Source organism: Lipophrys pholis (assembly GCF_963383615.2).
Source record: "Lipophrys pholis genome assembly, chromosome: 8".
NCBI lineage: Eukaryota > Metazoa > Chordata > Actinopteri > Blenniiformes > Blenniidae > Lipophrys > Lipophrys pholis.
The window spans coordinates 15,679,780-15,698,397 of record NC_137630.1 but is presented as its reverse complement, the minus strand read 5'-3'; the positions used below and the strand labels follow the sequence as shown (position 1 = coordinate 15,698,397).

Sequence of the window (18,618 nt, the reverse complement as noted above, 5' to 3'; positions counted from 1 at the left end):
CTGCTGGACAGCTGGACTATTAAGAGAGAGTCCAGGCTGACGGCTCAGTTTTGTGACAGCACAAGGCCGGGACCTTATATACAGTTGTGTGTGTGGGTGTGTGTGTGTGTGTGTGTGTGTGTGTGTGTGTGTGTGTGTGTGTGTGTGTGTGTGTGTGTGTGTGTGTGTGTGTGTGTGTGTGTGTGTGTGTGTGTGTGCATTAAAGGGGTAGAAGTGACGAGCAGGTAAAAGCTCAGAGAGCGGAGATTACAAATGGCTTGAAATATTATCACGTGCTATTCGCACTGTATCACTGTTCATTAGTCTGATGGCGAGCCGGAGTGACTTGACAGCCACTGTCAAGTCAGCCGGTAAGGCGGCTAGATAAAGACAGAAAACAGAGAGGCGTGACGTCAGGAAATGGGGGCAAAAAGGAAAATCTGTGAAAATGATAAAGGCCTGTTTTTCCCCCATTCGTCACTGCCCGAGATTCTACTCTATAGGTTTCAGAGTTAAGTTATAAATGTTCAAAAGAAACAAGCAGTTCAATTTCTAATTCTCCTTGTTGTTCTAACAGCCATTGTTAAAGATAACCAGATGAGTGTGCAATGACAATAAGCATACATCAAAGTAATAATTTGATTAAAGCTCATAAAAGCTTCCTGTAAACACTGTGATCAGGGGGGAATGCATTAAACGACGGTGTCACCAAGACAGGCTTAACACTAAGGGAGCTGATATCTTGCTGTCTTGTGTGAAGTAGGAGACAGAAGAGCAGTAAAGCTCTCTCACTATCAGACAGCAACATTAGTTTCTGTCACACTCAGTTTGCCTTGGCATAGACAACAGTTTAGTATATCATCAAAGCCCAAACAATTCTCATTTCTGAGATCTATTGGTGCTGCACAACTTGAAAAGACACTTGAAATGGAAGCACACATTTGCAAAGTAGTTGAGAGAAAGGCTGTTTCGGTTGGTTGAGTAATCTAGAATCATTATGCATCCTATCAAACATATAAACAATGAATGTTTTCCCCTTTTTTCATTTTGTTTCTGCTTCTAATGAGGGTGATCATTACCATGCATATGAAATCTGGAAAATTCATCAAAAACTTCAAAAAGACCCTCTCTATTGTGGGCCACTGACAGTTTCTGTGCTAGTTTACAAAGTAATAGTTCACTCACACACCCCCTCTGCCCTTCCTATCCCCCCCCTTTTTATCTAATTTTGGACCACTCTGAGAGCCAGCAGTAATGAATTGGCTAATCACAGTGATCTGGCCCATTCAAGTGCTTTGTAAGGCAAATCAATACAGCCTGGCACAGCTCCAGCCATCCACTTTGACAGATGTTGCTTGCTAATCTATTTTTCTTTTTTTTTTTCTTATTCTGTCCTATAGATGTTTACTCTTTCTCCGTCTGTCCTTTGTCTTTGTGTGTATTTCAGCAAGGTCAACGAAGAAACTGAGGAAGACAAAACTCAGATTGCGTGCCAGGTGGCAAATCAGAGGACAAAAGTCAAGCACGGAGTAGTAAAAGTTCATTTGACAGAGAAAGCTCTTAGATTCATACCGAAGGCAATAAAGAAATAATAAGTCTGACACCCAGTGCTGTACTGCTACCACAGTATCCGATCAATAACAACGTAACAACTGATAAGAATTTCTATGAATTTCACATGTTCTCCCTGTGGTGTCTACGTTGGCTTCAGACTAAACTGGAATATTGATAGGCTGTGAGGCCCACTCTCAAAAAACAGCCACCCCCCCCCGCGTAAAGTTTTGGACCTGCAGTTTTTTTGTTGCACATAAAAAAAACATTCAATTGACATAATGCGTGGGCTAGAATCACTGTAGTCATAGAAATGGAAAAACCACATTTTACTGAGAGAAACATTTGGCAATGTTCAAGATTTTTCTTCATTTTTTTTCTTTTTTTTTTTCAGTCTGTTCTGTGGGAAGACATGGATCCGGGAAGCAGTGTAGTTGGACAATCCAGTCCTGCAGAAACAGCACAACTGCTGGATGCCTGCGCCTGCAAGGTGTGGAAGCAGATGCATGTTTCCTAAAAAAGGCCAACTAGGTGGTAACAAGAGAAAATGTTCAAGGTGAGCGATAATAACACCGACATCAAAATTAATTTGTAACCAAATCAACAAGAAAATATGCTGAGGAAACTAGATGACAGCAAGACTCTCTCTACCGGTCCCTTCTGGAGAAAAGAGGCTCTAATCAACAACGGGTTAATTAATCTCACTCCTGAAGTTAAGTCCAATTATGGAATGCACTCAGCAGGATAATTTTTTTTTCCTCCAAAAAAATAAAAGGCATTGCCAATAATCAATCTAATAAATAGAATTAAGTGGTCGGCTCAAAAAAACAAAAAACAAACGGATTTTCTGAGATAAATTAATGGACATACGCGATTCAACCTTGTCTTTTGGGATTTGGCAACAGTGCTGCATATCTTGAGGTTAAATTAAGCCTACATGTATAAAATCCATCTGTAATAAAAATGAATGCGCTGTACGAATATTTGTCTCTTGTTAGATAATGAAAATGCCTCATACGAGACACTAGCAGAGAAAAGAGCAGGCAATTAGAGAAAGTGAAGGGAGTGAGAGACACAAGGAAGCGGAGAAAGCAACAGAGAGCTGTTTGAATGTGATTAATGAGATCACTGCAGGGTAGGCTGTGTCATTGTAATAGTCTGAGCTGGAAAGAGAAGGTAAAATAGACTGGGGAAAAGAGTGGGTGACTAAGGTGTAGAAAGGCGTCGTGAGAAAGAGAGAAATGTGAGAATGGAAGAAAAAGGAGACAAAAAAATGGGAGAGAACACCTGGCTGACTGACCGGGGTACATTTAACTCTCTGCTATATAAAGAAAAGGGGAATGAGAGGGACCGATGGACAGAAAGTGAGTGAATCAGGGAGACTTAGAAGAAAAAAAAGGCATATATACAGCTGGGATGAATGGAACGGCGGGGGCGCTCAGTCTTCCGCTGGCCTTTTAACAGTGAAGTGCTTAGAGAAGCTGGGACCAGGTCTGGCAGATAGAGAGGCTTGTGCTCTAAAGACAGCCATGAAAGGCACAGCCTGCTCCTGATGCCCAGAGCTGCCACTGGCCACCTCTTTATCTGGCTCAGGGTTAAGAACCGAGCAGGAGGAGGTCAAGTGGAGGCCAGGTTCAGAAGGGGTCACGCAGATATGGTCCGAGACCACAACTCCGTAAACAAGCGGGTCATTAGCAAGAGAGATTGTTGTGCTAATTAAACATTTTCTGCACATAGAGATCCACAGCGTATGCCAAAGGTGGGCCACGGTCCTGTGTATTTTCTCCCTGTTCCAACGAACCTGAATCTTCTGAACATGTCATTGTGATGCTCTGCAGAACCCCTGATAATGAACCTCTCATTACAAACAGGCCTGCTAAAGCAGGAACACATCAAAAACATGCAGGAATGTCCACTTCTTGTCCCAATACACCCAGTAAAGGACACAAATATAGTCATTTTTCAGTTTAAAAGTGGCTTCGAGGTGCAAATTGTATTTGTCTCACACCACAACCCTTTATCTCCAATACCCACTTTAACCAAGTCAGCATCATTAGAACGAGAGCCGAAATCTCAGCTCATGATAGGCATACGGTATAGGGGACACACTGGACATACAACGTTAAATCTAAAGGCATTTAGGGTCGCCAGATAACCATACTAGAAGAAGTAGATCATGCAAACTCCAAGCAGAAATGGCCTAGAATCATAAGTCCTCTTGCCTTGATGCAAAACTGCTCACCACTACACCACTGTGCCATGAACAGCTGCAATATGCCTGAGTAAAATCTGCAAAATCCACTTCTGCAGACCCAAAATGAAGCTTTTTACACGTAAAGCAGAGCCAACCACTGTCTTCTCGTTGTGAGGAGAGAGTGCTCACCACTACACCAGCCTGTGGTCCTCTAACATCAGCAGAAACAACATCGTATATATACTTTCCACGGATATGACAGCATTTGAACCATCAGTCTCAACCAGAGCTCATGAACAATGCTCAGATAAACCTGTTGAGCAGAGGGCATTCCCCACAAAGCAGAGTCGTGCAGAGCTTTTGTAGATTATTTACTAGTCGTCTTAGTTTTCAAAAGAGGTTGGAGAATAAAAAATAAAAAAAACTTTACAGTCTCCATGTGAGCCACTCTCCACACATGCCTCAGGTCCAGACAAAATAACATTTACCTCTATTTGCAGTTTTCCAACTAGCGCTTGTATAACCGTGGCTCTCTGTGGGATGTGCTGAAAGATGTGTTGAGAGGGAAAATGGTCTTTTTACTTGCAAAAGCAGCTCCTGCAGGCAATGCGGGGCTCCCAGCTGTTGCCAGTGGGCAAACAGAGGCAGAGTTGCTAGTTTAACATGATTAAAAAAAAATTGCCAGCAATCAAGGAAGGACAGTCCTGAACACGACTGTACAGACAGCAGCTACTCTTCTACACGCCACAAAGTCAAGGATGCTGCTTGTCTGTTTCACAAACAGGTGTGCTGAGAATGTGTTTTCATTTGAGACGACACAGTTGAAACAAAGACAATGGTTTAACAGTGGAATGCAATTATTTGGTCTGTGTGGGATTAATTAGAGCACATCATTCAATCTGAAACAAAGTAATGAAATGGTTATTAGGGGAGGCATTCGGTGGGAAATAACACTTTGTCTGTCACTATGATGATTGGAAGCAAATTTCACCTGCTGTAAATCGAGACAATTTGCCCCAATTGTAATTGTGTTTCTTTTTATGTCACCTCAAGGTTAATACTAGTCATTCAGTGACAATGAAGATGCTTATTAAAGTCATTAAAATGATTAATATGTTGTGCTTTTGAGTTGTTTATTCCAATCCTGGGGGAAAGTCCTAATGGCAAAATACAAAAACAACTTCTTTTTCTTTTTTTTTTTTTTTATAAAAAGTGGATGAGGTTCAGATTAATTATATTTTTTCATTCATCAAGGTTTGAGGGCAACAAGGTTTATATGGATGCCCATTTGCAAGGGGAGTCTTACCTATTCCTGGAATCCGCAACCAACACCTCTACATATTCTTTATTGCACATGAGCGACACAGTAGTGAAGTGATTAGCACTCCTGCCTCACAATGAGGATATCCCAGGTTTGATTTTTGGGGGCCCTGTGAGGAGTTTGCATGTTGATCCATGTATGTGTTTTCCTCATCCAGTTTGTTCTAACTGTCCAAAGACATGAGTTTGTGGTGAACGCTTGTCTCCCCTTTAAAGAATTTCCCCCAGGGATTAATAAAATGATCTGATTCGGATTTCTAATTGCCTGTAGGTGTGGATGTGAGTGTAAAAAGGAGTTTGACTCTTTGTGTTCGCCCTGTGAGGGACGACCAATGTGACCACTGTGTATCCTGAACAGTCAGCTGGGAATTACTCCAGCCCTTCATAGAAATAAGTTGGATAAATGTGGTACATAAGATGGGTGGATGCAATACAAATTGTGTTGGTGGAGGTTTAAGTGGATGCAGGTGACAGGACGCCTCCGTTTTGTCCTCATAATAGTTTCTACCCCCGGGGGGGGAAAGGCATGGTCTTCCATTCAACGATTGCCATGTGCCTCAGTTGTTGCTACAGTCGTCATCTTCAATGCTCGTGCCTCTCCTCAGGCTCGGTCTCCACTTGTCCAAAAGTAGGTCTGTCTTTTGTTTGGTCTCATGCTCGCTGAACCTTTTTCTTCTGTTCACATGGCCTCATTCAATTTGACTTTGATATGCTCCATTACCAGGTGGAACCCTGGCTGAGTTCGAGTGAATGCGAAATTCAGTATTTTGAGAACAAAGTCACGATAAATCTGTTCAGCTGATCCCATGATTCCACACAGAAATCCAGGCCGCACCAAAGCAGGTGAGCCGCCAGTGGACTGGCAGGCTGAGGCTCTCAGATCACTTTCCCAGTGAGGGCGATGAATCTAAGGGCTAATTCTCCGAGGCTCATTGCGTGGTGAACGGACCATGGAGGAGTGAGAGTGGGCTTGAAGGGGAGGGGGGGGGTTGGCCACTTGTCCACCAGGGCCCTGCTGTAGCAGCTGCCTACATTTACAAGCCTTTCAAATCCACAATACCTTGTGTCCTATGATCAGCTGCTGCCCTGGATGACACTTCAGCACAGCCTGCACAACACTGCTGTTATTCAGGCCAGAGTACAAGCCGTGTGAGCTGGCCGTGCACTCTCTGCTACGTTAACCACTTCCACTGGACATATGTCATGTTAACCACCTGATTCACTCTTTTAAGTTGTTCCCCTATTTGTTAAAAGGCAGATCATTCAAACCAATTCCCAATTACTCATTCATGCATAAGCAGTACCATATGTGATGAAACGACTTACTTTCTCAATTGATACATAAAATGTCAATACAACCCAAAGCTAATAGAAGTATTCATCGATGTGTTAGCAAATTGGATAGAACTGATGTGTTTATAGAAATAATCTACTTTCATGTCAATCCTTTAATCCCTTAACTATACATTATAAAATTAAATAAATAAAGTCATATTGACCATAGTTGCTTTTACTGAAGATTGCTGTAGAAAATGTCAACTGGGAATCTTTCCCTTTGGTCCTAGCTTCATCCCGTCTTCAGCCCCCTGCTGCTCTTGTGGGAGAACGAGGATGAGGGATGGTTATTCTCACTGTCGGTGAATTGACTCTGATTAATGGGAAAATCGTAAACGTGCCTCTGCTGAGCTTGCTTTAACCTCCCCGTTCATCTATCGCTGTGATGTCTTTCAACTTCCAGTTTTACATGAGCAGTGGTGCTCTCCATCTCCATCGATATCAAAGGGAATGCTCCCCACAGCTTCTCTCCGCCTTAACGCCATCACTGATTCCCACCAAGCCCCGTCCACATACGGGATATGTCTATGCTTGAGCACAAAGTCAACCACACACAGGCAATTCTTATGATGCAATTCTTGGGTAGTGTGTGTCCAGAAAGAACTGCATAACTGATTGCCCATCTGAATAATTTGCCCCACAAAGCTCTGTAACAGTCTTTTGCTGTCTGGTTCCATGATTACAATAATGCAAATGATAGCGAGCAATGACTAAAAGTCTTAATATTGTTGTTGTTGTTGTTGTAAAAACTTCATAAAGGCATGTAATATTGACTGTCCCCAGCAGCTTTTTCCTGAGGTGAACATCTCCTCCCCTACACCATCAATCACTGCCTTCAAAAGTGCCACCCAGAAGTCTACAACACATTTCTGAAAACCTCATTGTTTTCAAAAAATCACATTTACCACAAGTGCAGTGTGGTAGTATGTGAACTAACTTTATTTTACAGCTGAGAACAGTCCCTGTTTGAAAAAAAAATAGAGATTTGTGACTTATATCCAACATCACGCAATAAAAAAATAATCACTGCCTACCCTGTATACATCATCATAGAGTGTAAGAGCTCTTGCAGAGTGCGTGTGCATGTGTGTGTGTGTGTGTGTGTGTGTGTGTGTGTGCCTCACAAAATTCAATGTTATTGTTTCCTGCACTCTACCACAATATATATACATCCTCCTCACCTTAGTGTCTGCTTACTCCCCCATCCTCTTAACCCCTCTTCCTCAATCAATCCCCTACAAAAGCCTGCCACAGGCAGCGATATCCGCCAACACCATCCCTCATGCTTTGCCATGCTCCAGCAAAGCCCAGGAAACAGCAGCATATACAGGAGCTGGTCTGTAGGGAAAGTGGGGAGGGGGGTGAAGGGAGGGAAGGAGGAGTGGGATTGAATGGGGAAGCGGTAAATGGAGGGACGGGGTGGGGGGGGGGGGGGGGGGGGGGGGGGGGTTGTTCTTTGGGAAGGGAGCCAATCCAATTACAAGCAGCGGTGCAGTCCTGGTTTCTTTGGCGGCGCTAAATTCACATTTCAACGGTCTCTTCCTCCCTCCCCCAATACCTTCTCCCGTCTTCTATCGCTGCCTGTTCCTGCTGCTCTGTTTCCGTATTTTATTCTCATCAGGGCTGACATCCCCCCCCCCCTATCCATACAGCCCTGCACACCTCACCCCCTCCCCAAATCCCCATCTGTCTGTCTGTCTCTCCAGGTTGCATGAAAGCAGTGAAGGTATAGAACTTTATCACCAGCAAAGCGTCAAATCTTGTCACCCGAGCTGTGTCATGCTCAGATCTGCAGGAAGCCTGCAGCGTCCTACTCCATCTACGTGTCTCACACAGCTCTGCAGGAGCTTATCATGCCTCTGCAGAGGAGCTGCAGCCAAGGCTCATCAGGTCACCCCATCCCTCCACCCACCCTCTGACACCTGAGGGAGTGAAAGAGTCTTGGTGCAAACAACAAATATTTCAAATATACAGCAAAACAAGCATACAACTTGATGACACAATGCCAGCTGGCAAGGCAGTCTTCTTCCAAACTGTTATGCAGCTTTACTGATTATTCCTCAACGATTAAAAAAGTAATACTTTAGTATTATTTTTTCACGCAGTTACAGTGTGCAGGCCAATTGTGGTCATTCTCTCTTTCATGCACATGAGCTTAACAGTGTTGAATCATGTGCTTCCATGCAAATTATGGCCTCTCCTTGTCCAACAACGTACCTGCATGCAAATCTTTGCACAGTATCAGCAGTGCCTTTGTCTACTCATGTGATCTCAAACAAATTGGGTTCAAAGAAAGTCCAGGAAACTTTTGCTTCAGCAGCAAGGATATACTAAAATATTCACATGAAAACTTCAATCTACAGGCTGAGTGCAGAAATAATCAGTACTTTATTATGCCTTATAATGATAATCAAACCTTTATGACCCCTACTGCTGACTACTGCCTACTGTTATCTTCACGAGCTAGAACGGCACCGCTTAGTGAGCAAGTGTCTGAGCAGCACAGTGCAATGAATAACATTTTTATTCACCTCTCCAATGTTATACAGTATTTTCATTGTTTGTTTTTTTTGCAGCTATCTTTTCATCCATCCAATAGTCACACACTCAGGTTGACCCCTATGGCCACCAAAATCCACCAAAAGGCTCCCAAGCTGAGAATATCATGACTATGAGGCATTACGACAAAGCAGCCATTATTGGATTTTGTCATATCAATATCGATATTTCTCCTGGAGCTTTTCCTTTTTTTTTTTTTTAAATAAATTACAGAAATGTTAAATATTTTTACAAATTATTTATCTTAGGATACTAAAAGTATGACACATTATAAATGGAATGACACTCATCACAAAGAAATCAACTAAGGTATCCTGGCTATCAATTACAATTTCATTCACTAATGTAATCACTGGGTGTGTAAGTGCTCTACTGGGGTTTTCCTGCTCTGGCTGCTATGCTGTGATACCTTTTCTGTAGGTGCTATTTCTATACAGTGGTTAATCCCCCCCCTTTCCCCTTCCCCCCATGTTACTTTGGTTACATTCATTTCCCTTTGAGGAGCGAGTCTAAGTACCCAGCAGCAGGCAGGGCTATTTTGCATGAATTTTCAAACAGGGGGCATGAGACGGGAAAAAAGGAGGAATGGGGGAAGGCCAGTGGGAGCTACAGACAGGACTGTAAAAGGAAAACAGAGAGATAAAAACAATACACAACAGCAGCACAGTGGGGAAAACACTCTCTCCTGTCTCATCTAATTCAACCAAGTAAGAAAAAGTCCCTAAATTATTAAAAAGCTCAAACAGGAGATTATATCAAATAAATATATCTCCACCACTTCCTCATCTGCGAATTGATTAAATAATGAATAGGTGACGACCAAAATAACTTAGGCCAAAACCGCTTGTTGTGCATTGCCAGACTGAGAGAGAGATATTGAAATGCTTTTAGCAACTCTGCTTCATTTTCAATCTCCTTCTTTGCTTTGTGCAGCTGGAGGAGGGCACCGTGTGAGCCAATTATGGCCCTGCGACACACTCTTGCTGTCACTCAAAGAGTCGGCTCCATGGGACAGGGAACCAGGTGAATACTGACGACCCAATATCCGTTGTCTAAAAGCCAGACAAACCAATACAATCACTTTTTTTCTCCACCCAAGCGTCCACTTACCTCTATACCATATATAGTTTCAAAACCAGCTGTATTCGGTGATGTCAGAGTCAAAACAGTGCAACAGCTGTTGTTACAATTAATCACAAAAACACAGACGCTTATGATTGACAAGCGGACTCCTCATCCCTGCTCTCCAGGGCACCGCACACACTTTTTTCACTTTCCAATCTGTCAGTCAGCAATCTCATCTAATACCTTGTTTCCTGTGGCTGGGGTGTGAAATCTATCATTATTAACTGGCCAGGAGCCCTTAACCCTCTGTGGTGTCCGTATTCTCTCGCCAAGCCTCGGAGGTTTAGCGCAGGAGCCCGCTCCGTCTTTCTCGCTCTCAGTGGGCCTCGGGCAGAAAGGTGCCTATTAAAATTAATGGGTCAGTGCAGGTTATTCAACGCTGCAACACTGGAGCTCACTTAACAAGAAACTGGTAATGACCACTACAGTAAGGTGGCCACTGCCATTACCCCTCCCAGACACTTTGACAGCAGACATTAAATATTAAGGAGTTAAGTTTTCCCCAGACCATGATCCATCTGTGAAGAAATGGGACCACTTCACAGTGTCTCTACCCCATAGGCCACTGGACAGTCGAAGTTCAACAGCATTAAAGAACTGAAGTGAACACGAAGCTCCTGCTAGAAGAGGCCATTCATTGACTGCTGGGTGAGAAGAGAGTCGGTACTCACCTTCTTTAAGCGTCCACTCTTGGTGCCCACAAAAGCTACACAGTAGCCGTTGTAGACATACGACGTCACAGAAGTCATGCGGTCTCGGGTCTCAGTGTAGAGAGTGTGGCCAGTCACCAGTTGAGAGCCTCCGAGCGGCTGGTTGATGTCCAGACCACAGAAAGAGTCGTCTATGGGCACCGGCTACACACAGAGCAAAACAAGGATTAGAGAATAAGGATTTCCCAAAAGGATAAAGATAGAAGGAAACAAGAAAAATGAACAAAAGATGATCATGACTCGGAGGCAAATGTGTCACTTAAAAGCAGAAAACCTTGGCACGGTACATAGGGTGGAAATAGGGGCGACACAAATATGTCAAAGAGAAATAGAATTAGAGACATTAATGAAGAGCAGGAGCTGACATACAGAATATCATTAAAGAACAACTCGGTAAAAAGTGAAGATGAAGGTGACCGAGTGAGACATGATGAGGGAGCGATGGCCACAGTTATGGAAATAGCAGCAGTGTCAAAGAACGTCTGAGATGGAAATGAGGAGGTGAGAAAGGTGAGACTGATGAGGAGAGGAAGGTCGGAGCGCAGTGCAGGAGCTAAAATGAGTCTCCCCGCCAGACAAACGTTTGTCTTTCAGTTACGCTTGACAGATAAGTATCAGCTCCACCTGACTGAACTCCACCTTGCTCTCATTGTGGCTCATTACCCTGGCCTATCATCACACCCAACCAAGAGGACACACGCTGCATGATAACTATGAGCAATGCAACACATAACCTCTCATAAGCAAGCACAGTGAAATATACACATATCAGACACAATATTATGAGTATTGTTGTATATATCCCCTTTTTGCTGCCTTTCCATAACACCATTTGATATCATGTTTTTGAAGTTTAACTTCTTGCAGGATTTTTAGCTGCAGAGACTGTTGGACTGGACCACACAGCCAAGCCTTCACTATTTATGTGCATCAGTGAGACTTTGTCACCCATGACCCTATCACAAGCTCGCCTCCTTCACTTCCTTGGATAACGTTTGATAGATACTGACCACTGCAGACTTTGAAATACCCCACAAGAGGTACATACAGCTTTAAAGACACTCTAGCAGAATTTTTTTTCAGCTTTTCACACATCATCTATGAGGGGAAAAAAATGCTAATTTATTTTCTACTCACCTCACCTGTCTGAGGTCATAATGTCATGGCTAACATTTGGAGAGTTGCCTCCTCTTGTGATTGAACTCAGAAAGCAGAATGTTAGCAGGAGCGAGCCATAACTGTCACATTGATGGTCACTATTATGATAAACTCCTGTTTGTGTGACAAGACGCTCCTAATTAATCCGACATGAAATATGTAACACCAGCTATAACTTCTGTTGCTGCTGTCTGCATGGCCATAGTTCATATCATTGCCGATTCTATACAGTGTCATTAGTTTATCAATCCAGGGGATGAGCTTGACTACTTTTTTCAAGAATACGAGTAACTGTAATAAATGAGTAATATTCAGTAACTTGGACAACAGCGGAAATGCGGGTTTGACTTTGTGTCGTAGAAACAACCTCAAGTAAGATGTTACTACATCATGTAGTCTCTTTCAAGATTAGAGAATGAAAGAGAGGAAAGAGGAGGAGACGGGAGAGAAGTAAGACAGGGATCTTTCTGGTGTAGAATCAGGTCAGCTGATACTTTCTGAGTGGCAGTGGCCTCAATGTGCCATGTTGAGAGAAATGAGATGGCCAGGCAGGATTCCCATGTATACACCACCATAGTTCCTTAGCTAAGTGACTCCGCCTTTTTTCACCCCCCCATGAATATACATCCCCTTTCTATAACCCCGACTCATTAGTTCTCTTTTTGTCTCTGTATCTGTCTCTCATCTGTCTCCTCTCTGTCTCCATCTTTGTCCCTGTCAGAGTGTGCAGCAGACTGAGTGACACTTCCCACTCAAGGGGGCAGCTCAGCCTCTCACTACCAGCCAGGGCAGTAAAACCTTTTTCTACACAGATTTTTGAGAACGGTGTGAAAGGCAATAATGCTGACGGGGAATAATCGCCTCCACTCATATGGTCACGCCCCTCACTTTATGCCATTTCCTTTTATTTCCTTTGCCCAAAATAGCACCGACTGCCACAGGGTACTCTACTGCAGTATGTACGTACATCTAAAAAAGAAAAGGAGGATTCTGGTGAGCTCTCATTATTATTTTTGCCTATGGTAATAAAATCAAAAGTGCTTTATGTAACTGTTAAGTGCTTGTTTTAAGTGTATGCTGATCAGACACGGACACACGGAATAAATCAGATGGGAATGCTATCAGCTATCTCTGGGAACAGCCGCGAGACCCAGACTTTGGATTATCAATAGCTACTCCCTCAAAATCGTGCAGCTATTTCACATATGGTCTATTGGGCTCCAGACCATTTGGTTGTGATTATATCTAGATTGTTCAGATGATGTATGCTTAGCAGATTTGGCAGACAACTCCAATCCCACTGGACTCCGTGTGGTTGAGTTTTTTCGTTCACCTTCCTGCAGGCGTTTTGGTTTTCCTTTGTTTGTTTCTCTGCTTTATTATACAAGTAGCAACAAAATGTACAGTTTCCTTGTGTTAGACTGTTTGTGACACTCAATAAATGTGTTACTTCTAGCAGAGCCAACATTACAGACTGAAAGACAATATTGAATCTGTTTTGCGGAAATTGTTGAAGGCCTCGTCTGTTTCAGCTTCACAGTATCAAGACTTCTCCACGTGATGGGGAATTTGAACAAAGGATAAACTAGCTGTGACAGTATATCTGCACTCAGAGGCGCTCTCCCAGGGCATGTTATCAATACTAACTCCCCTTTGCTCTGACGAGTGTTTAATTAGTCAGTAGGGCATGAGCAAAAAGTAAGACGAGAAGATTGTGTCAGTCAGAAAAGAGACAGGCTGATACAGAAAGAATCCCATTATGGCTCTACTCCATGGGATTGACTACAGAGATGGTGTGACTCTCCAGATGGCAGAGGCTGGACGGCTGGGTGATAAATCTTTGATTGGCTGCTGTGTCTGAATCCCCCTGGCTCAGCGTCAGCTCCATCCCGACTCTCAGCCTTGGCCTGCTTGTAAGCCTAGACACAGTAAAATGTCTTCGAGAGCAAGAGCTGGGAGTGTAATTAAGGTCCTCTGCTGTTAGCTCGCCGGTTGCTTGCTGTTAGCAACAAACCTGAGGAATGACACTGCGACTGTGTGAGATTTACTCAGAAAACAGGCAATGTGAAGTTAAAAACATGTCTCTAGGGTAGGTCTAACCTTGAATCACCTCATAATTTTATGGATCTAAGACACGCACTCTCTAAAAATACCACACACACAGAGGCACATATTTATTTAAGAAAGACGAGATGTAAAAGCAATACTTGAAAGCAGCCGCATAGTTTGAGATGAGGATTTAACATCAAGGAGACAATTTCAGCATGGGTGAGATAACTGCGTGCTAAATGTAATTTGTATAGGTTTTAAGAGTCCTCTTATCCATTGACATCTATCTCCATAATCCATATTATACTATGGATTTATTGGCTGCTCATGGAGAGCAAGGACACGTTCTTAAAAGACTGTATTTTACATCTCCTTATCTCTTCAGCTAAATACACAAAGCGTGTGTATCCTTGGGGTGATGTGAAAGAAGAGCAAAGCATTATTGGCAGAGCACGTTTATAGAATGAAGTGGGAGGTGCGACTTTGCAGGTAACAGCTGGCAACCTCCAACACTCACCTACTTGATTAGAGATTCTTCTGGGAAAAGGAAAAAAAAACAAAAAACTCTAATTTGAGCTCACACAGTGAAAAAAGACTTCCAACCTCAGCATTGCCACCACCATTTCTCCTTCTTCCACCCACTCTGCCTCTATCAGCATCCCGCCTTCTGAGTGGACCTAATAAAATGTAGCAGCCAGTCCCGGATAGTGTCTCCCTCCTCCTGACAATCACCTCTGACATTGTGCTAATGGGGAATTTACTGATTTTAATAAGAGTGGTCAATTGAAATGCCTGGAGGGATTAGCAACAAAAGACGATCAGTGGTTCGCAGCACAGCGAGGGATTGGGATGTCATTAACCCCTACTCTATACATGTACACTGTATGTCCAGTAACTTTATCTACATGCAGACATACAGCACACATGCACATAAGCATTAGATCATAGCATTCTCATATTCAAATGGCAAATTACATATATAAAGCAAAGAGGGCCCTGGTCTCATGAGGATGAGGAAAAATTAAGAGACTTAATTCTACTTCACAATATGTAAGAGATACAGGGCCTTGCATTACGGGATAATTGGTGTTTTCAGAGGCAACAGACTGTTGTATGATATATGCCAACATCAGAAGCAGACTACATTGTGCAACTTCCCCAAAGCATTTTTTTTTTTTTTACTCATGAAGGGAAGAGTATTTTGTTTGTATTCTGCTCAGTTAAATGCTATCACTTTGAGTGGTTCCAAGAATACTAAATCCTCAATAATGTAATTTTTAATTGAAATATACATGAAAATGTATTACAATTCAGCCTGAGTAATTTCATTACAGACAGTAAGCTATGCTACACAGTCCGAAGCATGTTCGGATGATAACTGTGTTTATATCAATTGCTGCAGAAGGCTTTAAAACGGTCATGCCATTACTGTCTATTATCACACTGAGGGGTGGACAAGTATTAGTAGTGCTGTTTCTATGAGGCACAACTGCTAACCACTACACCACCAGCAACCATCTCTGAGTCTTGTTTAACTGAACTCAAAGACTTTTTCTAATTTCCCAACAAAGACCTCATTGTCATCACACAGAAAAGTGAGTTTTAAAGCATGTATGCATGGAATAGAGATCATGAAAGTAACTCACCGCTTTGGTGCACTGCACATCTTTCCCAAGGAGCCAGTTGAGTTCCAGGTTTCCTTCTCCCTGGTAGCAGGATTGCAGGCGCTCTTTAATGCGTGCATTAATGTCTCGGATGGTGAAAATGCACAGCGCTGAGTCATCTGGCGGGCGGTGGAACTGCTTTTGGCCCTTAGAGAAGATGGTGAACAGCACGTCATCTTGGGCACTGATGTTAAGTGAGGCAGCGAGAACGCGGCCTGGCTTGCCGAGGTAGGCGGCCTGCAGCAACCGGTACTCGATGCCGTTCTTCACACAGCCAATGGGCAGAGAGACATAGGAGTGAAACTTGCGGTCATCTTTGCAGAGGCGGACGATGCGAGAAGTGTAGAAGAGATCGCTGCTAGATCCACTGGATGACATGCTGTTCTCTGGTGTCTCAGGCTGAACAGTCAGGAAGTAAACAAAGCTGCCACTCGCAAAGCCATAAACATAATAGATGTCAAAGTGGGAGACAAGTGCCAGCGTGTCTGATGGTATCTTGATAAGTGAAGACACAAAGTCAGTGTGCAGTTCGTAGTCAAGCATTGCAGATGATTCTGGGTCACGGGGCAACTTTCGACTGGAAATGGTTGGGAAGTAGTCCTGCTTGCCGTCCACTGCTGTGCCAATAAACAGTGTGCCATCCTGGCCCTGTGAAGGCACAATAACACCATACATGGTTCCAGTCTGGTTTACACTAGAGAGGTAGTGCTCTTTCTTGTGGGAAGGCTCTACTAAGATGAAGAGGTCATCCAGCCGGAGGAGCTTACAGACACCCTGGTAGAGGCTCCCACAGGCCAGCAACCGGTTTTGGGAATAATCAATAAGGAGAAGCTTGTTAACGTTGTTGGTCGAAACAAGGGGCTCGGAACATGGTTGAACAATCAAAGGGGGGTAGCAGGCCTTATTGTCATCCTCTGGGCCGGTGTCATGGGACACAAGGAGGGTCAGGTTGCCTGATAGTTTGTACACACGGTTGACTGCTCCAATATACAATGCCCCTGTGGTTTGGTGAACTGTCAGGTGGTTGAACATCCAGTCCCGACGTTCAGGGTGGAAACTAGTGAAAGTCTCTCCATTGCTCAAGGCAGGGAATGCTAGGAGCCAGAAGCCTAGCAGAGCCACCATTGCTCCTGATTTAGGGTTGGATGATAAAGTTCTGCGTCTGGTTTGCCAGCCCTCCATGTTCAACGGGCCTGCAATAAAACTGCAGCAGGAGCAGATAGGCTCAACAGGAGGACGAGAGAAGGAGACCTTCGCCTTTTTGCTGAGGAAGGCTAACTTGCGGGTCGAAGCTCCCAAGGCTGTTCACATGTTTCTATAAAAAAAAAGAGAGAGATAAAAGATCTTAGTTTTCACAGCGTGCACCATGTATCACTCAAAGGAAACACATATTAGTAAAAGGAAAGGCCGGTTGCTAGGTGAAAACATATAAAAGGTTCAACTTCAGAGAAGCGATGAGCTGTGGAGAGAAGGAACAGAGATCTGAAAAGACAATGGACGGAAACCATTGTGCTGCACATTCCAAAGGAGTTGCTGGACAGGGCGAGACAATGCAGGAAAGAGAGGCAGGTTGCAGCAGCGGAAATTAGCCTGACCTGACTCATACTACTAACGCTACCGCAGTCACACTCTGAGCCAGAGGTTTCCAAGAACAGAACAGTCAACTGCCATTGCTCTAAGGAAGACACATGAGTCATTGGATTTTATTGCAAGTATAAAAGGCGAACCAACTATTCATGTTTTATCCTGTTTCACACGATTTAGAATTGCAGAAGGCTCAAGCTCATCCCAGCTGATTGTGAGCAAAGACATGGTCACTAGTCACCCACAAATACAAAAATAAATAAATAAATAAAGCACTCATGCACATCGAGACCAAGCCAACTACTTATTGAGAAGCCCCTAAATCTGGACTATTGTTCCTCTCCAAAAAATCGAAACAGAATATCCTAAAGTCTTTTAATGTGAAACAGTGTCTGTTGATTTAGATGAAAGTCAAACATTATCTCCTAGAAACCACCATCAGAGACCTTGTCATTTCTTTTTTAAAATCCATAATATTCCCAGCCTTCTAATTTATGTCATACAACTACACACTGACCAAGCCCCAATCAGCTGACAACCTCATCCAGTGGTCTCTATCAGTAAAAATACACATCACGCAAAGTCTGCAATTCATGCAACCATGTTCACAATGTGTGGTACAGAAGCGTCTACATGTGCTATAAACCATCGATGGAGCTGTACGCTGTCTGTCCCCAGGAGTTAATTATCTCATCCACTAGAGAAGAAGGCCTGGATCTTATTACTGGAGCAAACTGAGAACAAATTGGAAGCCACTTCCACGCTCTCCTCTCCCTCCCTTCCACCCTCCCTCCCTCCCGCCCCCTGCTCTTTAAGGGGCCCGTTTTATAGCATCGGTATCTATTCATTAATTTTTTTCCCTAAACATTGCTGTTCTTTATGTTCGCTTTTTGTTCTATTCATCTTGAGGTGGCATGATCAGATCGTAAAAGGATTAATCACGAGCGGCACAACAATCATCTTTACGTGGATCAGCTACCGTATTAGATATGCACACAACTCCCTCATAAAAACATGAGAAACAAAAATATACCGTGTGTGTGTGTGTGTGTATGATTGCCTCAGTGTTATCAGTCTACTCTATCAGAACGGAACAGTATGAGAAGCTAACAAACGCAGAGAATGGTAGTGCATCCCAAAATCAAGCATGATTAGGCGTAGCGATCCAACAAGGGTAATTACTGTGGAGCTGGAGGAGGTAAGCTGGGGAGCGACACGGGGACGCCGGGGGCTTGAACATGTCAGAAACGGCCCTACATCGTTTGTCACGCTCCAGATTTGCATTTCCAGCAGCGAGGGCACGGGGAATCAAGGGTGAAAGATGTGGCTGGAATAATCAGCGACTATGCCTTGAATTAACAAGCACTTGCAACTGAAGACAGAGAAGGAG

At 43.5% G+C, this 18,618-nt stretch overlaps 1 protein-coding gene across 1 annotated transcript in view; it reads right to left on the bottom strand.

Annotated features, from left to right (window-relative positions):
• Positions 1-16,826, bottom strand: part of plxna2 (plexin A2) — a gene marked incomplete at both ends in the record, with an annotated part of 161,101 nt that extends 144,275 nt beyond the window's left edge. Inside the window, 2 exons of the mRNA XM_080470056.1 lie at positions 10,735-10,917; positions 15,627-16,826. Coding sequence (XP_080326182.1) covers positions 10,735-10,917; positions 15,627-16,826 — 1,383 coding nt within the window. The remainder of the gene's footprint in view (positions 1-10,734; positions 10,918-15,626) is intronic.
• Between the last annotated feature and the right edge of the window lie 1,792 nt (positions 16,827-18,618).